General features: G+C 43.2%; 1 protein-coding gene across 2 annotated transcripts in view; it reads left to right on the top strand.

The window, feature by feature from the left end:
* Nucleotides 1-20,984, top strand: part of LOC129869449 (gamma-aminobutyric acid receptor subunit gamma-3) — a 435,314-nt gene that overhangs the window by 383,526 nt on the left and 30,804 nt on the right. For both annotated transcript variants that reach the window (XR_008761908.1, XM_055943877.1), the window contains exons 6-7: nucleotides 4,452-4,589; nucleotides 6,791-6,943. Coding sequence is in view for 1 of the 2 variants with exons in the window: in XM_055943877.1 (XP_055799852.1) it covers nucleotides 4,452-4,589; nucleotides 6,791-6,943 (291 nt within the window). In the remaining variant the exon portion in view is untranslated. The remainder of the gene's footprint in view (nucleotides 1-4,451; nucleotides 4,590-6,790; nucleotides 6,944-20,984) is intronic.

The raw sequence follows: 20,984 nt of genomic DNA, 5'->3' as shown, positions 1-20,984 counted from the left end.
ATTCACACAGGACACAGGATAAGACAGGAGAAATACTCCAGATATAACAGACTGACCCTAGCCCCCCCGACACAAACTATTGCAGCATAAAAACTGGAGGCTGAGACAGGAGGATTCGGGAGACACTGTGACCCCGTCCGAAGTTACCCGTGGTCCGGGCCAACCAGGCAGTATATAACCCCACCCACTTTGCCAAAGCACAGCCCCCACACTACGAGAGGGATATCTTCAACCCACCAACTTACTACCCTGAGACAAGGCTGAGTATAGTTGTCAATCAAATAGATGGACCGGCAGGCAAGTTCCTGTTCAGTTGTCAAAATGTGGGTTGGGACAAGCATGCATTGGCAGACAAGCTGCAGAAGGGCGAGCAGGCTAATACTCCCCGTAGTTTATCAGGGCAATTTTGACGCCAAACTGAAAAAGCTTGAGAGGGTTAATCTACTGTTCCCTCGTTAGATCTCTGGCTCGTTAGATCTCTGGTTAACAGTTGTTGTTGTCCTTGTGAACAAACAACTGAGGGAGAGATATCCTACCTGGTCATGGTTGTTTGATCAATAGGACTTTCTAAATGTAAGAGGACCATTTTAAAAGGTGTGTTTTGTGGCTTTTGGCAAATGCTTTCCAATGATCTAAAGTTGTGCTGTTGTTACTGCATGTAAACACACAGTCCAGTTCAAAGTGAATGATGACAGGCCAGTGTAGAAAATGGCTCATTTACATATAGGCCTACTGTAGCTCTGATTGGCTATGGTTCACTGGTCTGTGTAGAGTCGGATCCAGGATAAGACTGACACATTTCCATTCGGTTTTATTTACTGCAGTGTCTATTAATTGTCCAAAAGCACAGCTGCTTTCCCACTCTATATTGCTATAGAATTTTCACAAATTCCTTACTCTACGTTATTCCCAAACTGTCACTCCCTGACCTTAGAGAGCCTTTTTATTTCTCTCTTTGGTTTGGTCAGGGTGTGATTGGGTGGGCATTCTAGTTTTTCTATTTCTTTGTTGGCCGGGTATGGTTCCCAATCAGAGGCAGCTGTCTATCGTTGTCTCTGATTGGGGATCATACTTAGGCAGCCTTTTTCCCCTGTGTTTTGTGGGTAATTATTTATGTTCTGTGAGTGTTTGTGTGCGTCACGTTCTGATTCTGTTCACCTGTTTTTTTTGTGAACGTTTCACTTCGATTAAAGATGTGGAATTACACGCACGCTGCGCCTTGGCTTATTTATGAAGACAGTGAACGTGACACAAACATTCTAGGAAAGTGTGAAAATGACCATATCTAAGTGCTCGTTTCTCAGAAAATGTTTTTTTTTTTATTACAAATATATACTTTTTTTTAAACAATTGGCATATTCTTGCTGGGGGATGTATATGAACAGATTTTAATAAGATTTAATGTTGCTAAAATACTGTCAGTTCCACTTTAAATAGAAACATTATGTTGAAGTACTGAACTTCCCAGAATGTTGTTTCTTAACGTTCTTGGAACAATTTCAAAGCATAATTTTATATAGAACCTGTTAGAAACGTTATACTGAAGTATTGAAGTTCCAACAGAAGAACGTTGCTTCTTAAGGTTCTCTGATCTATTTGAGAACATTCCCAAAGTCAAGCCAGTTGGAGAACATTCCCAAAGTCAAGCCAGTTGGAGAACATTCCCAAAGTCAAGCCAGTTGGAGAACATTCCCAAAGTCAAGCCAGTTGGAGAACATTCCCAAAGTCAAGCCAGTTGGAGAACATTTCTAAAGTCAAGCCAGTTGGAGAACGTTCCCAAAGTCAAGCCAGTTGGAGAACGTTCCCAAAGTCAAGCCAGTTGGAGAACGTTCCCAAAGTCAAGCCAGTTGGAGAACGTTCCCAAAGTCAAGCCAGTTGGAGAACATTCCCAAAGTCAAGCCAGTTGGAGAACATTCCTAGAACATTACCAACATTTAAATGAAATGTTCCCATGTTTGAACTTTTAGGAAACCTTCTGTTAAAGTAATGAAATACCAAGAAAATAATATTATTTTGCCAAGTTCCTTAAATGTGCTGAGAGTGCTCCAAAGCCAATAAACTATCCTGAACCATTTCCAGAGAGTTGTGGCAAGGTTGTACGCAAAATAACCATAGGACAACCACACTCTCACCAAGATCTAATAAACATATGGTTCTCAGAACAGTATGTGTTAGCTGGGGTAGCTACTGGAAAAAACCTCATGACAGGATCATCCCACTTCAACAGGAAAATATGATTTTTAACACCCACCATCTCAGATTGTTCTGAAATCGATTCTGTAATTAATTACAGATACGATTAGCATTCCTGCAACATTATTTTGTTGCAAATAATTTTATCTCAGAGAACTTAAGCTAATTAATTGCACCCAAATTTGCCATTTTAATTGATAGGATTCAGATAATATTAAATAAAATCCAAAATACAATTTGGCCAAAATTTTATCCATTTTGCTGGACTTTATTTTTGCAACATTGTGTAGAAAAACAATAGATTTGGCTCATTGTGAAGATAAAGTGTGTTCATCCTCACAATTCAAGCCAGTCCTCCATGAAAGCATTGATCAGATGGGAAGGCCATCCCCTTAACACAAAGATGAATGGACTCCTGTATTGAACCAAACTTTTTCATTTACTCTGCTTTCCTCCCCACTCTGTCTTCTTCATTCAGTCTGTCTTTTCAATAGCTTGTTGTCCTCCAACCAGATACTCTAATGTAACCCTGGGCCTATCAGTCTGTCTGTAGGAGCATCTAGCATCACTATGGCGATGCTTTGCTGTTACATTTTAGATGTAAAACACATTTCCAGAAAGGGATACAATAAAGACATTATTAATATTATTATTAGGGTGGAGGGAGAGAGAGATTGACAAAGAAAAATAGATAGAATAGAGAGCGGAAGAGAGACTAGAGAGAGAGGAAGAGTGTGGTCACAGTACTGTGTAATTCCAGATGGCTAGTCACACCTCATTAACCTGCTCTGTGTCATTCCAGATGGGTAGTCACACCACATTAACCTGCTCTGTGTCATTCCAGATGGCTAGTCACACCTCATTAACCTGCTCTGTGTCATTCCAGATGGGTAGTCACACCACATTAACCTGCTCTGTGTAATTCCAGATGGGTAGTCACACCACGTTAACCTGCTCTGTGTCATTCCAGATGGCTAGTCACGATCGTCCATGGGAGAGAGATAGGACCAAGGCGCAGCGTGTAAATAATACATCTTCTCTTTATTTAGGAGAGGAACTAACGAAGCAAAACAACAAATCGAAGAACGTGAAACCAAAACCGACTAAATGCAAAACATGCAAACCTGAAACAGACCTAGACACAGACTAAGACAATGACTAAATCAATGACCCAACAAACACATGATGCCTATGGCCGCCTAAAATATGGCTCCCAATCAGAGACAAATGAAAGACACCTGTCTCTGATTGAGAAACCACTCAGGCAACCATAGACATACCTAGAAACCCTCACTAAACCATAGACATACCTAGACATACTCACTCAACACAAAACCACACACACAAAACCCAACAACCCCTTAACCATATAACCACCCAAACACAAACCTTCCCCATGTCACACCCTGACCTAACAAACATAATAAAGGAAACAAAGATAACTAAGGCCAGGGTGTGACATGGCTAGTCACACCTCATTAACCTGCTCCGTGTCATTCCAGATGGCTAGTCACACCTCATTAACCTGCTCTGTGTAATTCCAGATGGCTAGTCACACCTCATTAACCTGCTCCGTGTCATTCCAGATGGCTAGTCACACCACATTAACCTGCTCTGTGTAATTCCAGATGGCTAGTCACACCACATTAACCTGCTCCGTGTCATTCCAGATGGCTAGTCACACCTCATTAACCTGCTCCGTGTCATTCCAGATGGCTAGTCACACCTCATTAACCTGCTCTGTGTCATTCCAGATGGCTAGTCACACCTCATTAACCTGCTCTGTGTCATTCCAGATGGGTAGTCACACCTCATTAACCTGCTCTGTGTCATTCCAGATGGGTAGTCACACCTCATTAACCTGCTCTGTGTAATTCCAGATGGGTAGTCACACCTCATTAACCTGCTCTGTGTAATTCCAGATGGCTGGTCACACCACATTAACCTGCTCTGTGTCATTCCAGATGGGTAGTCACACCACATTAACCTGCTCTGTGTAATTCCAGATGGGTAGTCACACCTCATTAACCTGCTCTGTGTCATTCCAGATGGCTAGTCACACCACATTAACCTGCTCTGTGTCATTGCAGATGGGTAGTCACACCACATTAACCTGCTCTGTGTAATTCCAGATGGGTAGTCACACCACATTAACCTGCTCTGTGTAATTCCAGATGGCTAGTCACACCTCATTAACCTGCTCTGTGTCATTCCAGATGGCTAGTCACACCACATTAACCTGCTCCGTGTCATTCCAGATGGCTACCCGAGAGATGAGATGATTTACAAGTGGAGAAGGAATTCCGTGGAGACATCCGACCAGAGGTCCTGGAGACTCTATCAGTTTGACTTCATGGGACTACGAAACACCTCACACATAGTCAAGACAACAGCAGGTACGGTTGTTTACCGTTAGTGTTGTATTTGGTAATAATGTATTTTAATGAATGTGTAATGTGAATGTTCTGAGGCATGAATTAAGATGTTAACTGATAACCTATCTCCTGCTGGTCACTATCTCTCTATCCCTCTAAACTGACATCAGAGTCTGGACTTAAACTTGATTGAACATCTCTGGAGAGACCTGAAAATAGCTGTGCAGCGATGCTCCCCATCCAACCTGACAGGGCTTGAGAGGATCTGCAGAGAAGAATGGGAGAAACTCCACAAATCCACGGACTGTTGTCCTCCCCATTCGGTAGCAACTTCTCCAACCCCCGATTTAATCCAGTTACTTTTCTCCGCATTGAGGAACAATCTGCTTTTGACTCCAAAATTATAGACTCTTCAGCGGCAAGAAACCCTTAAAATATTGTGAAGATAACTTTTCACGAGCTGTGGTCCTTGTATAATTGTGCGACTCCATGCTTGTTATTGTGATAAACCACCGTTTTTTGTGGGGCTTTCAAGACAACTGGGGACTCAATATTTTTTTTTAAAATGATGTCAAATCGTGACGTCAACGATCTTCAGGTTGGAAAGAGGTTTAGAAAGATCCCAGAGTTTCCGACTTTGAATTCAGAGTGGGATGACCATTCAAAAGGATTTCTCCAGTCAGAGTGGTGTTTGTTTCCCCGAGTTCTTCGTTTTCGTGAACGCTCTGAAGTCTGAAGTCAGAGATTTAAGAGTTTCCAGTTGTTTTTGAACACAGCATGTCTACTTTATTCACCAGATACACGGCCACATTCACCAAGCACAAAGAGTGACTGATCAAACCGTCAATGGAGAGGCAACAGCGAAATGCTCAGCGAGAGAGAGAGATAAAAACATACAAAACCCTCCCCCTGAGTGAAATTGAAAAAGCATGACCCTCCTCCATTTTCGTCAGGTTAATACTTGGGTAAATTTAGTTTGTTTCCTAACAGCAATTTTAGGGTTTCCCCTCCAAATCAGACCACTCCCATATTCTTGCTAGAGAAATTGGTCTTTGTTTTTTTTTACCATTTTAATTTAAAACAATAAAGTTACTTTTGTTACATGGAAATGATTTGATATTCAGATAAAAATGGCTGCAGGGGATCTTAAAATAGATGTGTTGGTTCTACTACTGTCATGGTTTCAGTCCATGTTGGTTCTACTACTGTCATGGTTTCAGTCCATGTTGGTTTCACTCCTGTGGACTTTTCTAGTCCATGCTGGTTCTCTCACTGTACAGGTAATAGGGTCCAAGTCATTCAGTCCATGTTCTCCTCCTCTCCCCAGGTGATGAGGTCCAAGTCATTCAGTCCATGTTCTCCTCCTCTCCCCAGGTGATGAGGTCCAATCTATTCAGTCCATGTTCTCCTCCTCTCCCCAGGTGATGAGGTCCAATCTATTCAGTCCATGTTCTCCTCCTCTCCCCAGGTGATGAGGTCCAAGTCATTCAGTCCATGTTCTCCTCCTCTCCCCAGGTGATAGGGTCCAATCTATTCAGTCCATGTTCTCCTCCTCTCCCCAGGTGATGAGGTCCAATCTATTCAGTCCATGTTCTCCTCCTCTCCCCAGGTGATGAGGTCCCAAGCAGTTCAGTCCATGTTCTCCTCCTCTCCCCAGGTGATGAGGTCCAATCTATTCAGTCCATGTTCTCCTCCTCTCCCCAGGTGATGAGGTCCAATCTATTCAGTCCATGTTCTCCTCCTCTCCCCAGGTGATGAGGTCCAAGTCATTCAGTCCATGTTCTCCTCCTCTCCCCAGGTGATAGGGTCCAATCTATTCAGTCCATGTTCTCCTCCTCTCCCCAGGTGATGAGGTCCAATCTATTCAGTCCATGTTCTCCTCCTCTCCCCAGGTGATGAGGTCCCAAGCCGTTCAGTCCATGTGCTCCTCCTCTCCCCAGGTGACAGGGTCCAAGCCATGCAGTCCATGTTCTCCTCCTCTCCCCAGGTGATGAGGTCCAAGTCATTCAGTCCATGTTCTCCTCCTCTCCCCAGGTGATGAGGTCCAAGCCATGCAGTCCATGTTCTCCTCCTCTCCCCAGGTGATGAGGTCCAATCTATTCAGTCCATGTTCTCCTCCTCTCCCCAGGTGATGAGGTCCAAATCATTCAGTCCATGTTCTCCTCCTCTCCCCAGGTGACAGGGTCCAAGTCATTCAGTCCATGTTCTCCTCTTCTCCCCAGGTGATTACATAGTGATGACAGTGTTCTTTGACCTGAGCAGAAGGATGGGCTACTTCACCATCCAGACCTACATTCCCTGTATCCTCACCGTAGTGCTCTCCTGGGTCTCCTTCTGGATCAAGAAAGACGCCACGCCAGCCAGAACAGCTCTAGGTAGGCTAACCTCACCGAGCAGTTTACCTACTTCTACTCGGTTAAACTGCTAGGTCGTTAGCCTGGAACCCAGTCTGTTTATGCCATCATGCCACTCCTTGTCATGCAAAACATTTGAGGAGTAGCCTGATGCTACAAACCAACTGGTGCCCAGCTACTAGGTCATACAACACATTATGATGCCTGCAGGCTTTAATGAAGTAGTGTTGCCCTTAAAAAATAACTAGTACATGTACACCTGTGAAATACTTTTAAGGATTTCATTCATTGGCATTTCAGTCATTTTTTTGTATTTTGTTCTAGAAAGGATTACACATCCAGGCATCACCTTTATAAGCTATCATGATTCAGTTCATTCAGATATGCTTGGAAGTCAGGGAAATTCTTGAGTATAGCAAAAGCTGTTTATGCTTTGATCGTTACATTTAGTAAGGAACTTTGACCCACCTTACATGAAAATATTAAGTAGGGCAAACTCAATCAACAATGCTCCTACGCATCAAACCCAGCACAGTACTGACTATACATTGAAAGCAATAATAACCAATCAAGTTTTGAGCCACACACACAAACATTCTAACATTTGGGTAATTTTTTTTTATTTTTTTTATTTAACCTTTATTTAACCAGGTAGGCAAATTGAGAACACGTTCTCATTTACAATTGCGACCTGGCCAAGATAAAGCAAAGCAGTTCGACACATACAACAACACATAGTTACACATGGAGTAAAAACAAACATATAGTCAATAATACAGTGAAAAAAAATAAGTCTATATACAATGTGAGCAAGTGAGGTGAGATAAGGGAGGTGAAGGCAAACAGATATATGTATAAATAAATAAAATATAAAAAGGCCATGGAGGCGAAGTGAGTACAACACAGCAAGTAAAATAAAAACTAAAAAACACTGGAATGGTTGGTTTGCATTGGAAGAAAGTGCAAAGTAGAGACAGAGATAATGGGGTGCAAAGGAGCAAAATAAATTAATAAATAAATACAGTAGGTAAAGAGGTAGTTGTTTGGGTTAAATTGTAGATGGGTTATGTACAGGTGCAGTAATCTATGAGCTGCTCTGACAGCTGGTGCTTAAAGCTAGCGAGGGAGATAGGTGTTTCCAGTTTCAGAGATTTTTGTAGTTCGTTCCAGTCATTGGCAGCAGAGAACTGGAAGGAGAGGCGTCCAAAGGAAGAATTGGTTTTGGGGGTGACTAGAGAGATATACCTGCTGGAGCGCGTGCTACAGGTAGGTGCTGCTATGGTGACCAGCGAGCTGAGATAAGGGGGGACTTTACCTAGCAGGGTCTTGTAGATGACCTGGAACCAGTGGGTTTGGCGACGAGTATGAAGCGAGGGCCAGCCAACGAGAGTGTACAGGTCGCAGTGGTGGGTAGTATATGGGGCTTTGGTGACAAAACGGATGGCACTGTGATAGACTGCATCCAATTTATTGAGTAGAGTGTTGGAGGCTATTTTGTAAATGATATCACCGAAGTCGAGGATTGGTAGGATGGTCAGTTTTACAAGGGTATGTTTGGCAGCATGAGTAAAGGATGCTTTGTTGCGGAATAGGAAGCCAATTCTAGATTTGACTTTGGATTGGAGATGTTTGATGTGGGTCTGGAAGGAGAGTTTACAGTCTAACCAGACACCTAGGTATTTGTAGTTGTCCACATATTCTAAGTCAGAGCCGTCCAAAGTAGTGATGTTGGACAGGCGGGCAGGAGCAGGCAGCGATCGGTTGAAGAGCATGCATTTGGTTTTACTTGTATTTAAGAGCAGTTGGAGGCCACGGAAGGAGAGTTGTATGGCATTGAAGCTCGCCTGGAGGGTTGTTAACACAGTGTCAAAAGAAGGGCCAGAAGTATACAGAATAGTGTCGTCTGCGTAGAGGTGGATCAGAGAATCACCAGCAGCAAGAGCGACATCATTGATGTAAACAGAGAAGAGAGTCGGTCCAAGAATTGAACCCTGTGGCACCCCCATAGAGACTGCCAGAGGCCCGGACAACAGACCCTCCGATTTGACACACTGAACTCTATCAGAGAAGTAGTTGGTGAACCAGGCGAGGCAATCATTAGAGAAACCAAGGCTGTCGAGTCTGCCAATGAGGATGTGGTGATTGACAGAGTCAAAAGCCTTGGCCAGGTCAATGAATACGGCTGCACAGTACTGTTTCCTATCGATGGCGGTTACGATATCGTTTATGACCTTGAGCGTGGCTGAGGTGCACCCATGACCAGCTCTGAAACCAGATTGCATAGCGGAGAAGGTGTGGTGTGATTCGAAATGGTCGGTAATCTGTTTGTTGACTTGGCTTTCGAAGACCTTAGAAAGGCAGGGTAGGATAGATATAGGTCTGTAGCAGTTAGGGTCAAGGGTGTCCCCCCCTTTGAAGAGGGGGATAACCGCAGCTGCTTTCCAATCTTTGGGGATCTCAGACGACACGAAAGAGAGGTTGAAGAGGCTAGTAATAGGGGTGGCAACAATTTCAGCAGATAGTTTTAGAAAGAAAGGGTCCAGATTATCTAGCCCGGCTGATTTGTAAGGGTCCAGATTTTGCAGCTCATTAAGAACATCAGCTGACTGTATTTGGGAGAAAGAGAAATGGGGAAGGCTTGGGCGAGTAGCAGAGGGGAGGGCAGTGCTGTTGTCCGGGGTAGGGGTAGCCAGGTGGAAAGCATGGCCAGCCGTAGAAAAATGCTTATTGAAATTCTCAATTATAGTGGATTTGTCGGTGGTGACAGTGTTTCCTATCTTCAGAGCGGTTGGAAGCTGGGAGGAGGTGTTCTCATTCTCCATGGACTTTACGGTGTCCCAGAACTTTTTTGAATTTGTGTTGCAGGAAGCAAATTTCTGCTTGAAAAAGCTAGCCTTGGCTGTTCTAACTGCCTGTGTATATTGGTTTCTGGCTTCCCTGAAAAGTTGCATATCACGGGGGCTGTTCGATGCTAATGCAGAACGCCATAGGATGTTTTTCTGATGGTTAAGGGCAGTCAGGTCAGGAGAGAACCAAGGGCTATATCTGTTCCTGGTTCTAAATTTCTTGAATGGGGCATGCTTATTCAAGATGGTGAGGAAGGCATTTTTAAAAAATGACCAGGCATCCTCTACTGACGGGATGAGATCAATATCCTTCCAGGATATCCCGGCCAGGTCGATTAGGAAGGCCTGCTCGCTGAAGTGTTTCAGGGAGCGTTTGACAGTGATGAGTGGAGGTCGTTTGACCGCTGACCCATTACGGATGCAGGCAATGAGGCAGTGATCGCTGAGATCTTGGTTGAAAACAGCAGAGGTGTATTTGGAGGGCAAGTTTGTTAGGATGATATCTATGAGGGTACCCGTGTTTACGGAATTGGGGTGGTACCTGGTAGGTTCATTGATAATTTGTGTGAGATTGAGGGCATCAAGCTTAGATTGTAGGGTGGCTGGGGTGTTGAGCATGTTCAAATTTAGGTCGCCTAGCAGCACGAGCTCTGAAGATAGATGGGGGGCAATCAGTTCACATATAGTGTCCAGAGCACAGCTGGGGGCAGAGGGTGGTCTATAGCAGGCGGCAACGGTGAGAGACTTGTTTTTAGAGAGGTGGATTTTTAAAAGTAGAAGTTCAAATTGTTTGGGAACAGACCTGGATAGTATAACAGAACTCTGCAGGCAGTCTTTGCAGTAGATTGCAACACCGCCCCCTTTGGCCGTTCTATCTTGTCTGAAAATATTGTAATTGGGGATAAAAATGTCTGAATTTTTGGTGGTCTTTCTAAGCCAGGATTCAGACACGGCTAAAACATCCGGGTTGGTAGAGTGTGCTAAAGCAGTGAACAAAACAAACTTAGGGAGGAGGCTTCTAATGTTAACGTGCATGAAGCCAAGGCTATTACGGTTACAGAAGTCATCAAAAGAGAGCGCCTGGGGAATAGGAGTGGAGCCAGGTACTGCAGGGCCTGGATTCACCTCTACATCACCAGAGGAACAGAGGAGAAGTAGGATAATGGTACGGCTAAAAGCTATGAGAATTGGTCGCCTAGAGCTACTAGAGCAGAGAGTAAAAGGAAGTTTCTGGGGGCGATAAAATAGTTTAAAGGAATAATGTACAGACAAAGGTATGGTAGGATGTGAATACAGTGGAGGTAAACCTAGGTATTGAGTGATGATGAGAGAGATCTTGTCTCTAGAAACATCATTGAAACCAGGTGATGTCATCGCATATGTGGGTGGTGGAACTGATAGGTTGGATATGGTATAGAGAGCAGGGCTAGAATCTCTACAGTGAAATAAGCCAATAAACACTAACCAGAACAGCAATGGACAAGGCATATTTACATTAAGGAGAGGCATGCTTAATCGAGTGATCAGTAAGGGTCCAGTGAGTAGAGGTTGGTTGGGGTCGTGGCGATCCAGACAGCTGGCCGGGTATATGGCTATCGGTAGCAGCATAGGATGGAGGTCTGTTTGTAGATACCTTGTGCGTTTCCGTCGGTAGGTTCCGTGTAGTGGGGTTTTGTTCAGATAGCAGCCGATAGGACAGCTAACGATTAGCGGGCCTCAGGTGAGCGTTCAGGTAACGTCGGGACGGATTTGCCGGTTGGATAAATCCCTCGGGCAGATAACGTCGGCAGTCAGTCGTGAAGGCCCGGTGGGGTTCCGTATCTGCAGCAGCAACAAAAGAAACGGGTCCGGATGGTGATGGAACTCCTCAGCTGGCTAGCTCCAGCATGATTTGAGTTTGCTCCGGGGTCGACGTAAGCCAATAGTCACACGGTATGCAGCTAGCTAGCTGCGAAATCAAGGTGCAAGTGTCCAGAGCCTGCGGTTGGAATCCGGGGAAACTGAGAGAAAAAAAGTCCCGGAATGCTCCGGTCCGAGTCGCGTTGCACAAAAGTGCCGGTAGATTATCGAGCTAAAGGAATAGCTGATGACCGCAAAACGTGGGCAGCTGAAACACCAACGCTAGCTAGCAAACCGGCTAATTTCGGGGCAGCTACAGATTAGCTTCTGGCTAGCTATCGGAGTAGCTTCTGGTTAGCTATCAGGCTAGCTTCTGAATTAGCCCCTGGCTATCTTCCACGATGGATTTTCAGATTGAGGTAAATAATACTTAATGTAATTGGTGAAGCGGGTTGCAGGAAAGCTTTTGCAGGAAAGCTTTTGTAGTTGAGTTCTTGGATAATAAAATAAATAAAAGATATGTGAAGAAAAGGTGTAAATATATATATACAGGACACGACAAGACAATACGGAAAAGACGTCTGAACTGCTAAGCCACCTTGGAGCACCAAGGATGATGATCAGTTTATGGCTACGTCACATATCTTAAAATCTTATTGCACAGAAGACTACGGTAATGGAGCATACTTTAGAGAGTAGACTAGCTAGGAAGACCACAGTAGTGGAGCATACTTTAGAGAGTAGACTAGCTAGGAAGACTACAGTAGTGGAGCATACTTTAGAGAGTAGACTAGCTAGGAAAACCACAGTAGTGGAGCATACTTTAGAGAGTAGACTAGCTAGGAAGACTACAGTAGTGGAGCATACTTTAGAGAGTAGACTAGCTAGGAAGACTACAGTAGTGGAGCATACTTTAGAGAGTAGACTAGCTAGGAAGACCACGGTAGTGGAGCATACTTTAGAGAGTAGACTAGCTAGGAAGACCACGGTAGTGGAGCATACTTTAGAGAGTAGACTAGCTAGGAAGACTACAGTAGTGGAGCATACTTTAGAGAGTAGACTAGCTAGGAAGACTACAGTAGTGGAGCATACTTTAGAGAGTAGACTAGCTAGGAAGACTACAGTAGTGGAGCATACTTTAGAGAGTAGACTAGCTAGGAAGACCACGGTAGTGGAGCATACTTTAGAGAGTAGACTAGCTAGGAAGACCATGGTAGTGGAGCATACTTTAGAGAGTAGACTAGATAGGAAGACCACGGTAATGGAGCATACTTTAGAGATTAGACTAGCTAGGAAGACTACAGTAGTGGAGCATACTTTAGAGAGTAGATTAGCTAGGAAGACCACGGTAGTGGAGCATATTTTATAGAGTAGACTAGCTAGGAAGACTACAGTAGTGGAGCATACTTTAGAGAGTAGACTAGCTAGGAAGACCACGTAGTGGAGCATACTTTAGAGAGTAGACTAGCTAGGAAGACCATGGTAGTGGAGCATACTTTAGAGAGTAGACTAGCTAGGAAGACTACAGTAGTGGAGCATACTTTAGAGAGTAAACTAGCTAGGAAGACTACAGTAGTGGAGCATACTTTAGAGAGTAGACTAGCTAGGAAGACTACAGTAGTGGAGCATACTTTAGAGAGTAGACTAGCTAGGAAGACTACAGTAGTGGAGCATACTTTAGAGAGTAGACTAGCTAGGATGACTACAGTAGTGGAGCATACTTTAGAGAGTAGACTAGCTAGGAAGACCATGGTAGTGGAGCATACTTTATAGAGTAGACTAGCTAGGAAGACCACGGTAGTGGAGCATACTTTAGAGAGTAGACTAGCTAGGAAGACTACAGTAGTGGAGCATACTTTATACAGTAGACTAGCTAGGAAGACCACGGTAGTGGAGCATACTTTAGAGAGTAGATTAGCTAGGAAGACCACGGTAGTGGAGCATACTTTATAGAGTAGACTAGCTAGGAAGACCACGGTAGTGGAGCATACTTTATAGAATAGACTAGCTAGGAAGACCACGGTAGTGGAGCATACTTTAGAGAGTAGACTAGCTAGGAAGACCACGGTAGTGGAGCATACTTTAGAGAGTAGACTAGCTAGGAAGACTACAGTAGTGGATCATACTTTAGAGAGTAGACTAGCTAGGAAGGCCACGGTAGTGGAGCATACTTTAGAGAGTAGACTAGCTAGGAAGACTACAGTAGTGGAGCATACTTTAGAGAGTAGACTAGCTAGGAAGACTACAGTAGTGGAGCATACTTTAGAGAGTAGACTAGCTAGGAAGACTACGGTAGTGGATCATACTTTAGAGAGTAGACTAGCTAGGAAGACTACAGTAGTGGAGCATACTTTAGAGAGTAGACTAGCTAGGAAGACCACGGTAGTGGAGCATACTTTAGAGAGTAGACTAGCTAGGAAGACCACGGTAGTGGAGCATACTTTAGAGAGTAGACTAGCTAGGAAGACTACAGTAGTGGAGCATACTTACTCCCGAGTGGCGCAGCAGTCTAAGGCACTGCATCTCAGTGCTTGAGACATCACTACAGACACCCTGGTTCGAATCCAGGCTGTATCACAACCGGCCGTGATTGGGAGTCCCATGGGGCGGCGCGAGATTGGCCCAGCGTTGTCCGGGTTTGGCCGGTGTAGGCCGCCATTGTAAATAAGAATTAGTTCTTAACTGACATGCCTAGTTAAAGGTTACATTTAAATAAATACATTTACAGAGTAGACTAGCTACTGTAGGTAGACCACGGTAGTCAAACGTACTTTAATGAAGTAAACTAGCTAGTAATCGATCTGCCATATTGCGACACTGAGTGTGTCCGCCTGCCTGTTACAAACGTGCCCGGTTAACAATAAGCTAAATCTATAATGCTAATTATTCCCTGGCTTCATAGCTCCAGTTCCATCGGATAATTTTATAACTAACACTTCCTCTACATGTGGTTCCAAGGGTATTACAGTCTGCCATCAAACATCAACAATAACACATGTAGTCTACAGGATATATTTTTTACATTTTTATTTCACTTTTATTTAACCAGGTAGGCCAGTTGAGAACAAGTTCTCATTTACAACTGCTACCTGGCCAAGATAAAGCAAAGCAGTGGGAATAAACAAATGTACAGTCAAAAATACAGTAGAAAAAGTCTATATACAGTGTGTGTAAATGAGGTAAGATAAGGGAGGTAAAGGCAATAAATAGGCCATAGTGGCAAAGTAATTACAATTTAGTAATTTAGCTAGTCTAATTACCTCTAAACAGATGTTAGCTACTGCTCCATGATCCACTTGACTTTAATCTTCTTTTCCAGCTTGCTTTATTTTAATGGATGGACACGTTTTAAAGTTTTGGTGGCTAATGAACACCAAGAAATGTTATCTTTACATATCCCACATTTCCTAAGTTTGAAAATGATTTGCTAGGGGATAGCTAAGCTAGTCGACATGTTTCAGCTAGCTAAGCTACCTAGCTTGACGACGTGGTAACAGTGCGTGGTACCTTGCTATCACATCAGTCCTATCACAGTTACCGGGGCATAAGATGTTGATTTATCCTGTGGCCAATGGCAATGAGCCTTCTTGGGAGAGGGCGCTTCTATTGTAAATCAATGGAGCAGTAAATATTGCCTTTTGCTGGCTAGCTCTCTCAGCAGGTACTGCTGTGACGTAGTGTCCCCGTGAATGACAGCGCCCTGAGCCAATCACGCACAACCAGAGAAGATCAATGACACCCTCACTCTAATTTCTCTGTCTGCCCCTCGACGACAGAAAGCACTGAGCGACGGCTGAGACAGCTGCATTAGGAAGCTGCTCCACTCTACCAAAATGTACCGCAACAACAATGCAATGGGAAAACGACCACATATTCTTTATTACATCAAGCAATTTTTGTGTTAAATTAAATTGTTTTCTTACTGATATGATATAGTGTTGGGATATGACATAACAGAATAACATGCAAAATCTCCTCAATATTGTTGTGGCTCCGCCCACTGCATTAGGTATGTGCTTGTGTTCATGACTTCTGCTTATTTCACCTTGTCTGTTTGTCCTTAATGTCTGGTTGTCCTTGCTGTCTGGTTGTCCTTGCTGTCTGGTTGTCCTTGCTGTCTGGTTGTCCTTGCTGTCTGGTTGTCCTTGCTGTCTGGTTGTCCTTGCTGTCTGGTTGTCCTTGCTGTCTGGTTATCCTTGCTGTCTGGTTATCCTTGCTGTCTGGTTGTCCTTGCTGTCTGGTTGTCCTTGCTGTCTGGTTATACTTGCTGTCTGGTTGTCCCTGCTGTCTGGTTGTCCCTGCTGTCTGGTTGTCCCTGCTGTCTGGTTGTCCCTGCTGTCTGGTTGTCCCTGCTGTCTGGTTGTCCCTGCTGTCTGGTTGTCCCTGCTGTCTGGTTGTCCTTGCTGTCTGGTTGTCCTTGCTGTCTGGTTGTCCTTGCTGTCTGGTTGTCCCTGCTGTCTGGTTGTCCTTGCTGTCTGGTTGTCCTTGCTGTCTGGTTGTCCTTGCTGTCTGGTTGTCCTTGCTGTCTGGTTATCCTTGCTGTTTGGTTGTACTTGCTGTCTGGTTGTCCCTGCTGTCTGGTTGTCCCTGCTGTCTGGTTGTCCCTGCTGTCTGGTTGTCCCTGCTGTCTGGTTGTCCTTGCTGTCTGGTTGTCCTTGCTGTCTGGTTGTCCTTGCTGTCTGGTTGTACTTGCTGTCTGGTTGTCCCTGCTGTCTGGTTGTCCCTGCTGTCTGGTTGTCCCTGCTGTCTGGTTGTCCCTGCTGTCTGGTTGTCCCTGCTGTCTGGTTGTCCTTGCTGTCTGGTTGTCCCTGCTGTCTGGTTGTCCCTGCTGTCTGGTTGTCCTTGCTGTCTGTTTGTTACTGAGCTGTGTTGATGTGGAGCTCAGTCTCTCAGATTGCTGCCATGTTGCTTCTCTTCTTTCATAATGCTTCCTTTAACTCCATTAGTTAATATGCAGTCCTGTAGAATGTTCTGGTTACTGCTCTCCATTAGTTAATATGCAGTCCTGTAGAATGTTCTGGTTACTGCTCTCCATTAGTTAATATGCAGTCCTGTAGAATGTTCTGGTTACTGCTCTCCATTAGTTAATATGCAGTCCTGTAGAATGTTCTGGTTACTGCTCTCCATTAGTTAATATGCAGTCCTGTAGAATGTTCTGGTTACTGCTCTCCATTAGTTAATATGCAGTCCTGTAGAATGTTCTGGTTACTGCTCTCCATTAGTTAATATGCAGTCCTGTAGAATGTTCTGGTTACTGCTCTCCATTAGTTAATATGCAGTCCTGTAGAATGTTCTGGTTACTGCTCTCCATTAGTTAATATGCAGTCCTGTAGAATGTTCTGGTTACTGCTCTCCATTAGTTAATATGCAGTCCTGTAGAATGTTCTGGTTACTGCTCTCCATTAGTTAATATGCAGTCCTGTAGAATGTTCTGGTTACTGCTCTCCATTAGTTAATATGCAGTCCTGTAGAATGTTCTGGTTACTGCTCTCCATTAGTTAATATGCAGTCCTGTAGAATGTTCTGGTTACTGCTCTCCATTAGTTAATATGCAGTCCTGTAGAATGTTCTGGTTACTGCTCTCCATTAGTTAATATGCAGTCCTGTAGAATGTTCTGGTTACTGCTCTCCATTAGTTAATATGCAGTCCTGTAGAATGTTCTGGTTACTGCTCTCCATTAGTTAATATGCAGTCCTGTAGAATGTTCTGGTTACTGCTCTCCATTAGTTAATATGCAGTCCTGTAGAATGTTCTGGTTACTGCTCTCCATTAGTTAATATGCAGTCCTGTAGAATGTTCTGGTTACTGCTCTCCATTAGTTAATATGCAGTCCTGTAGAATGTTCTGGTTACTGCTCTCCATTAGTTAATATGCAGTCCTGTAGAATGTTCTGGTTACTGCTCTCCATTAGTTAATATGCAGTCCTGTAGAATGTTCTGGTTACTGCTCTCCATTAGTTAATATGCAGTCCTGTAGAATGTTCTGGTTACTGCTCTCCATTAGTTAATATGCAGTCCTGTAGAATGTTCTGGTTACTGCTCTCCATTAGTTAATATGCAGTCCTGTAGAATGTTCTGGTTACTGCTCTCCATTAGTTAATATGCAGTCCTGTAGAATGTTCTGGTTACTGCTCTCCATTAGTTAATATGCAGTCCTGTAGAATGTTCTGGTTACTGCTCTCCATTAGTTAATATGCAGTCCTGTAGAATGTTCTGGTTACTGCTCTCCATTAGTTAATATGCAGTCCTGTAGAATGTTCTGGTTACTGCTCTCCATTAGTTAATATGCAGTCCTGTAGAATGTTCTGGTTACTGCTCTCCATTAGTTAATATGCAGTCCTGTAGAATGTTCTGGTTACTGCTCTCCATTAGTTAATATGCAGTCCTGTAGAATGTTCTGGTTACTGCTCTCCATTAGTTAATATGCAGTCCTGTAGAATGTTCTGGTTACTGCTCTCCATTAGTTAATATGCAGTCCTGTAGAATGTTCTGGTTACTGCTCTCCATTAGTTAATATGCAGTCCTGTAGAATGTTCTGGTTACTGCTCTCCATTAGTTAATATGCAGTCCTGTAGAATGTTCTGGTTACTGCTCTCCATTAGTTAATATGCAGTCCTGTAGAATGTTCTGGTTACTGCTCTCCATTAGTTAATATGCAGTCCTGTAGAATGTTCTGGTTACTGCTCTCCATTAGTTAATATGCAGTCCTGTAGAATGTTCTGGTTACTGCTCTCCATTAGTTAATATGCAGTCCTGTAGAATGTTCTGGTTACTGCTCTCCATTAGTTAATATGCAGTCCTGTAGAATGTTCTGGTTACTGCTCTCCATTAGTTAATATGCAGTCCTGTAGAATGTTCTGGTTACTGCTCTCCATTAGTTAATATGCAGTCCTGTAGAATGTTCTGGTTACTGCTCTCCATTAGTTAATATGCAGTCCTGTAGAATGTTCTGGTTACTGCTCTCCATTAGTTAATATGCAGTCCTGTAGAATGTTCTGGTTACTGCTCTCCATTAGTTAATATGCAGTCCTGTAGAATGTTCTGGTTACTGCTCTCCATTAGTTAATATGCAGTCCTGTAGAATGTTCTGGTTACTGCTCTCCATTAGTTAATATGCAGTCCTGTAGAATGTTCTGGTTACTGCTCTCCATTAGTTAATATGCAGTCCTGTAGAATGTTCTGGTTACTGCTCTCCATTAGTTAATATGCAGTCCTGTAGAATGTTCTGGTTACTGCTCTCCATTAGTTAATATGCAGTCCTGTAGAATGTTCTGGTTACTGCTCTCCATTAGTTAATATGCAGTCCTGTAGAATGTTCTGGTTACTGCTCTCCATTAGTTAATATGCAGTCCTGTAGAATGTTCTGGTTACTGCTCTCCATTAGTTAATATGCAGTCCTGTAGAATGTTCTGGTTACTGCTCTCCATTAGTTAATATGCAGTCCTGTAGAATGTTCTGGTTACTGCTCTCCATTAGTTAATATGCAGTCCTGTAGAATGTTCTGGTTACTGCTCTCCATTAGTTAATATGCAGTCCTGTAGAATGTTCTGGTTACTGCTCTCCATTAGTTAATATGCAGTCCTGTAGAATGTTCTGGTTACTGCTCTCCATTAGTTAATATGCAGTCCTGTAGAATGTTCTGGTTACTGCTCTCCATTAGTTAATATGCAGTCCTGTAGAATGTTCTGGTTACTGCTCTCCATTAGTTAATATGCAGTCCTGTAGAATGTTCTGGTTACTGCTCTCCATTAGTTAATATGCAGTCCTGTAGAATGTTCTGGTTACTGCTCTCCATTAGTTAATATGCAGTCCTGTAGAATGTTCTGGTTACTGCTCTCCATTAGTTAATATGCAGTCCTGTAGAATGTTCTGGTTACTGCTCTCCATTAGTTAATATGCAGTCCTGTAGAATGTTCTGGTTACTGCTCTCCATTAGTTAATATGCAGTCCTGTAGAATGTTCTGGTTACTGCTCTCCATTAGTTAATATGCAGTCCTGTAGAATGTTCTGGTTACTGCTCTCCATTAGTTAATATGCAGTCCTGTAGAATGTTCTGGTTACTGCTCTCCATTAGTTAATATGCAGTCCTGTAGAATGTTCTGGTTACTGCTCTCCATTAGTTAATATGCAGTCCTGTAGAATGTTCTGGTTACTGCTCTCCATTAGTTAATATGCAGTCCTGTAGAATGTTCTGGTTACTGCTCTCCATTAGTTAATATGCAGTCCTGTAGAATGTTCTGGTTACTGCTCTCCATTAGTTAATATGCAGTCCTGTAGAATGTTCTGGTTACTGCTCTCCATTAGTTAATATGCAGTCCTGTAGAATGTTCTGGTTACTGCTCTCCATTAGTTAATATGCAGTCCTGTAGAATGTTCTGGTTACTGCTCTCCATTAGTTAATATGCAGTCCTGTAGAATGTTCTGGTTACTGCTCTCCATTAGTTAATATGCAGTCCTGTAGAATGTTCTGGTTACTGCTCTCCATTAGTTAATATGCAGTCCTGTAGAATGTTCTGGTTACTGCTCTCCATTAGTTAATATGCAGTCCTGTAGAATGTTCTGGTTACTGCTCTCCATTAGTTAATATGCAGTCCTGTAGAATGTTCTGGTTACTGCTCTCCATTAGTTAATATGCAGTCCTGTAGAATGTTCTGGTTACTGCTCTCCATTAGTTAATATGCAGTCCTGTAGAATGTTCTGGTTACTGCTCTCCATTAGTTAATATGCAGTCCTGTAGAATGTTCTGGTTACTGCTCTCCATTAGTTAATATGCAGTCCTGTAGAATGTTCTGGTTACTGCTCTCCATTAGTTAATATGCAGTCCTGTAGAATGTTCTGGTTACTGCTCTCCATTAGTTAATATGCAGTCCTGTAGAATGTTCTGGTTACTGCTCTCCATTAGTTAATATGCAGTCCTGTAGAATGTTCTGGTTACTGCTCTCCATTAGTTAATATGCAGTCCTGTAGAATGTTCTGGTTACTGCTCTCCATTAGTTAATATGCAGTCCTGTAGAATGTTCTGGTTACTGCTCTCCATTAGTTAATATGCAGTCCTGTAGAATGTTCTGGTTACTGCTCTCCATTAGTTAATATGCAGTCCTGTAGAATGTTCTGGTTACTGCTCTCCATTAGTTAATATGCAGTCCTGTAGAATGTTCTGGTTACTGCTCTCCATTAGTTAATATGCAGTCCTGTAGAATGTTCTGGTTACTGCTCTCCATTAGTTAATATGCAGTCCTGTAGAATGTTCTGGTTACTGCTCTCCATTAGTTAATATGCAGTCCTGTAGAATGTTCTGGTTACTGCTCTCCATTAGTTAATATGCAGTCCTGTAGAATGTTCTGGTTACTGCTCTCCATTAGTTAATATGCAGTCCT

This window comes from Salvelinus fontinalis, chromosome 14 (assembly GCF_029448725.1).
Source record: "Salvelinus fontinalis isolate EN_2023a chromosome 14, ASM2944872v1, whole genome shotgun sequence".
NCBI lineage: Eukaryota > Metazoa > Chordata > Actinopteri > Salmoniformes > Salmonidae > Salvelinus > Salvelinus fontinalis.
Note: the sequence above shows the minus strand (reverse complement) of the source record. Positions and strands in the feature narration are given on the sequence as shown.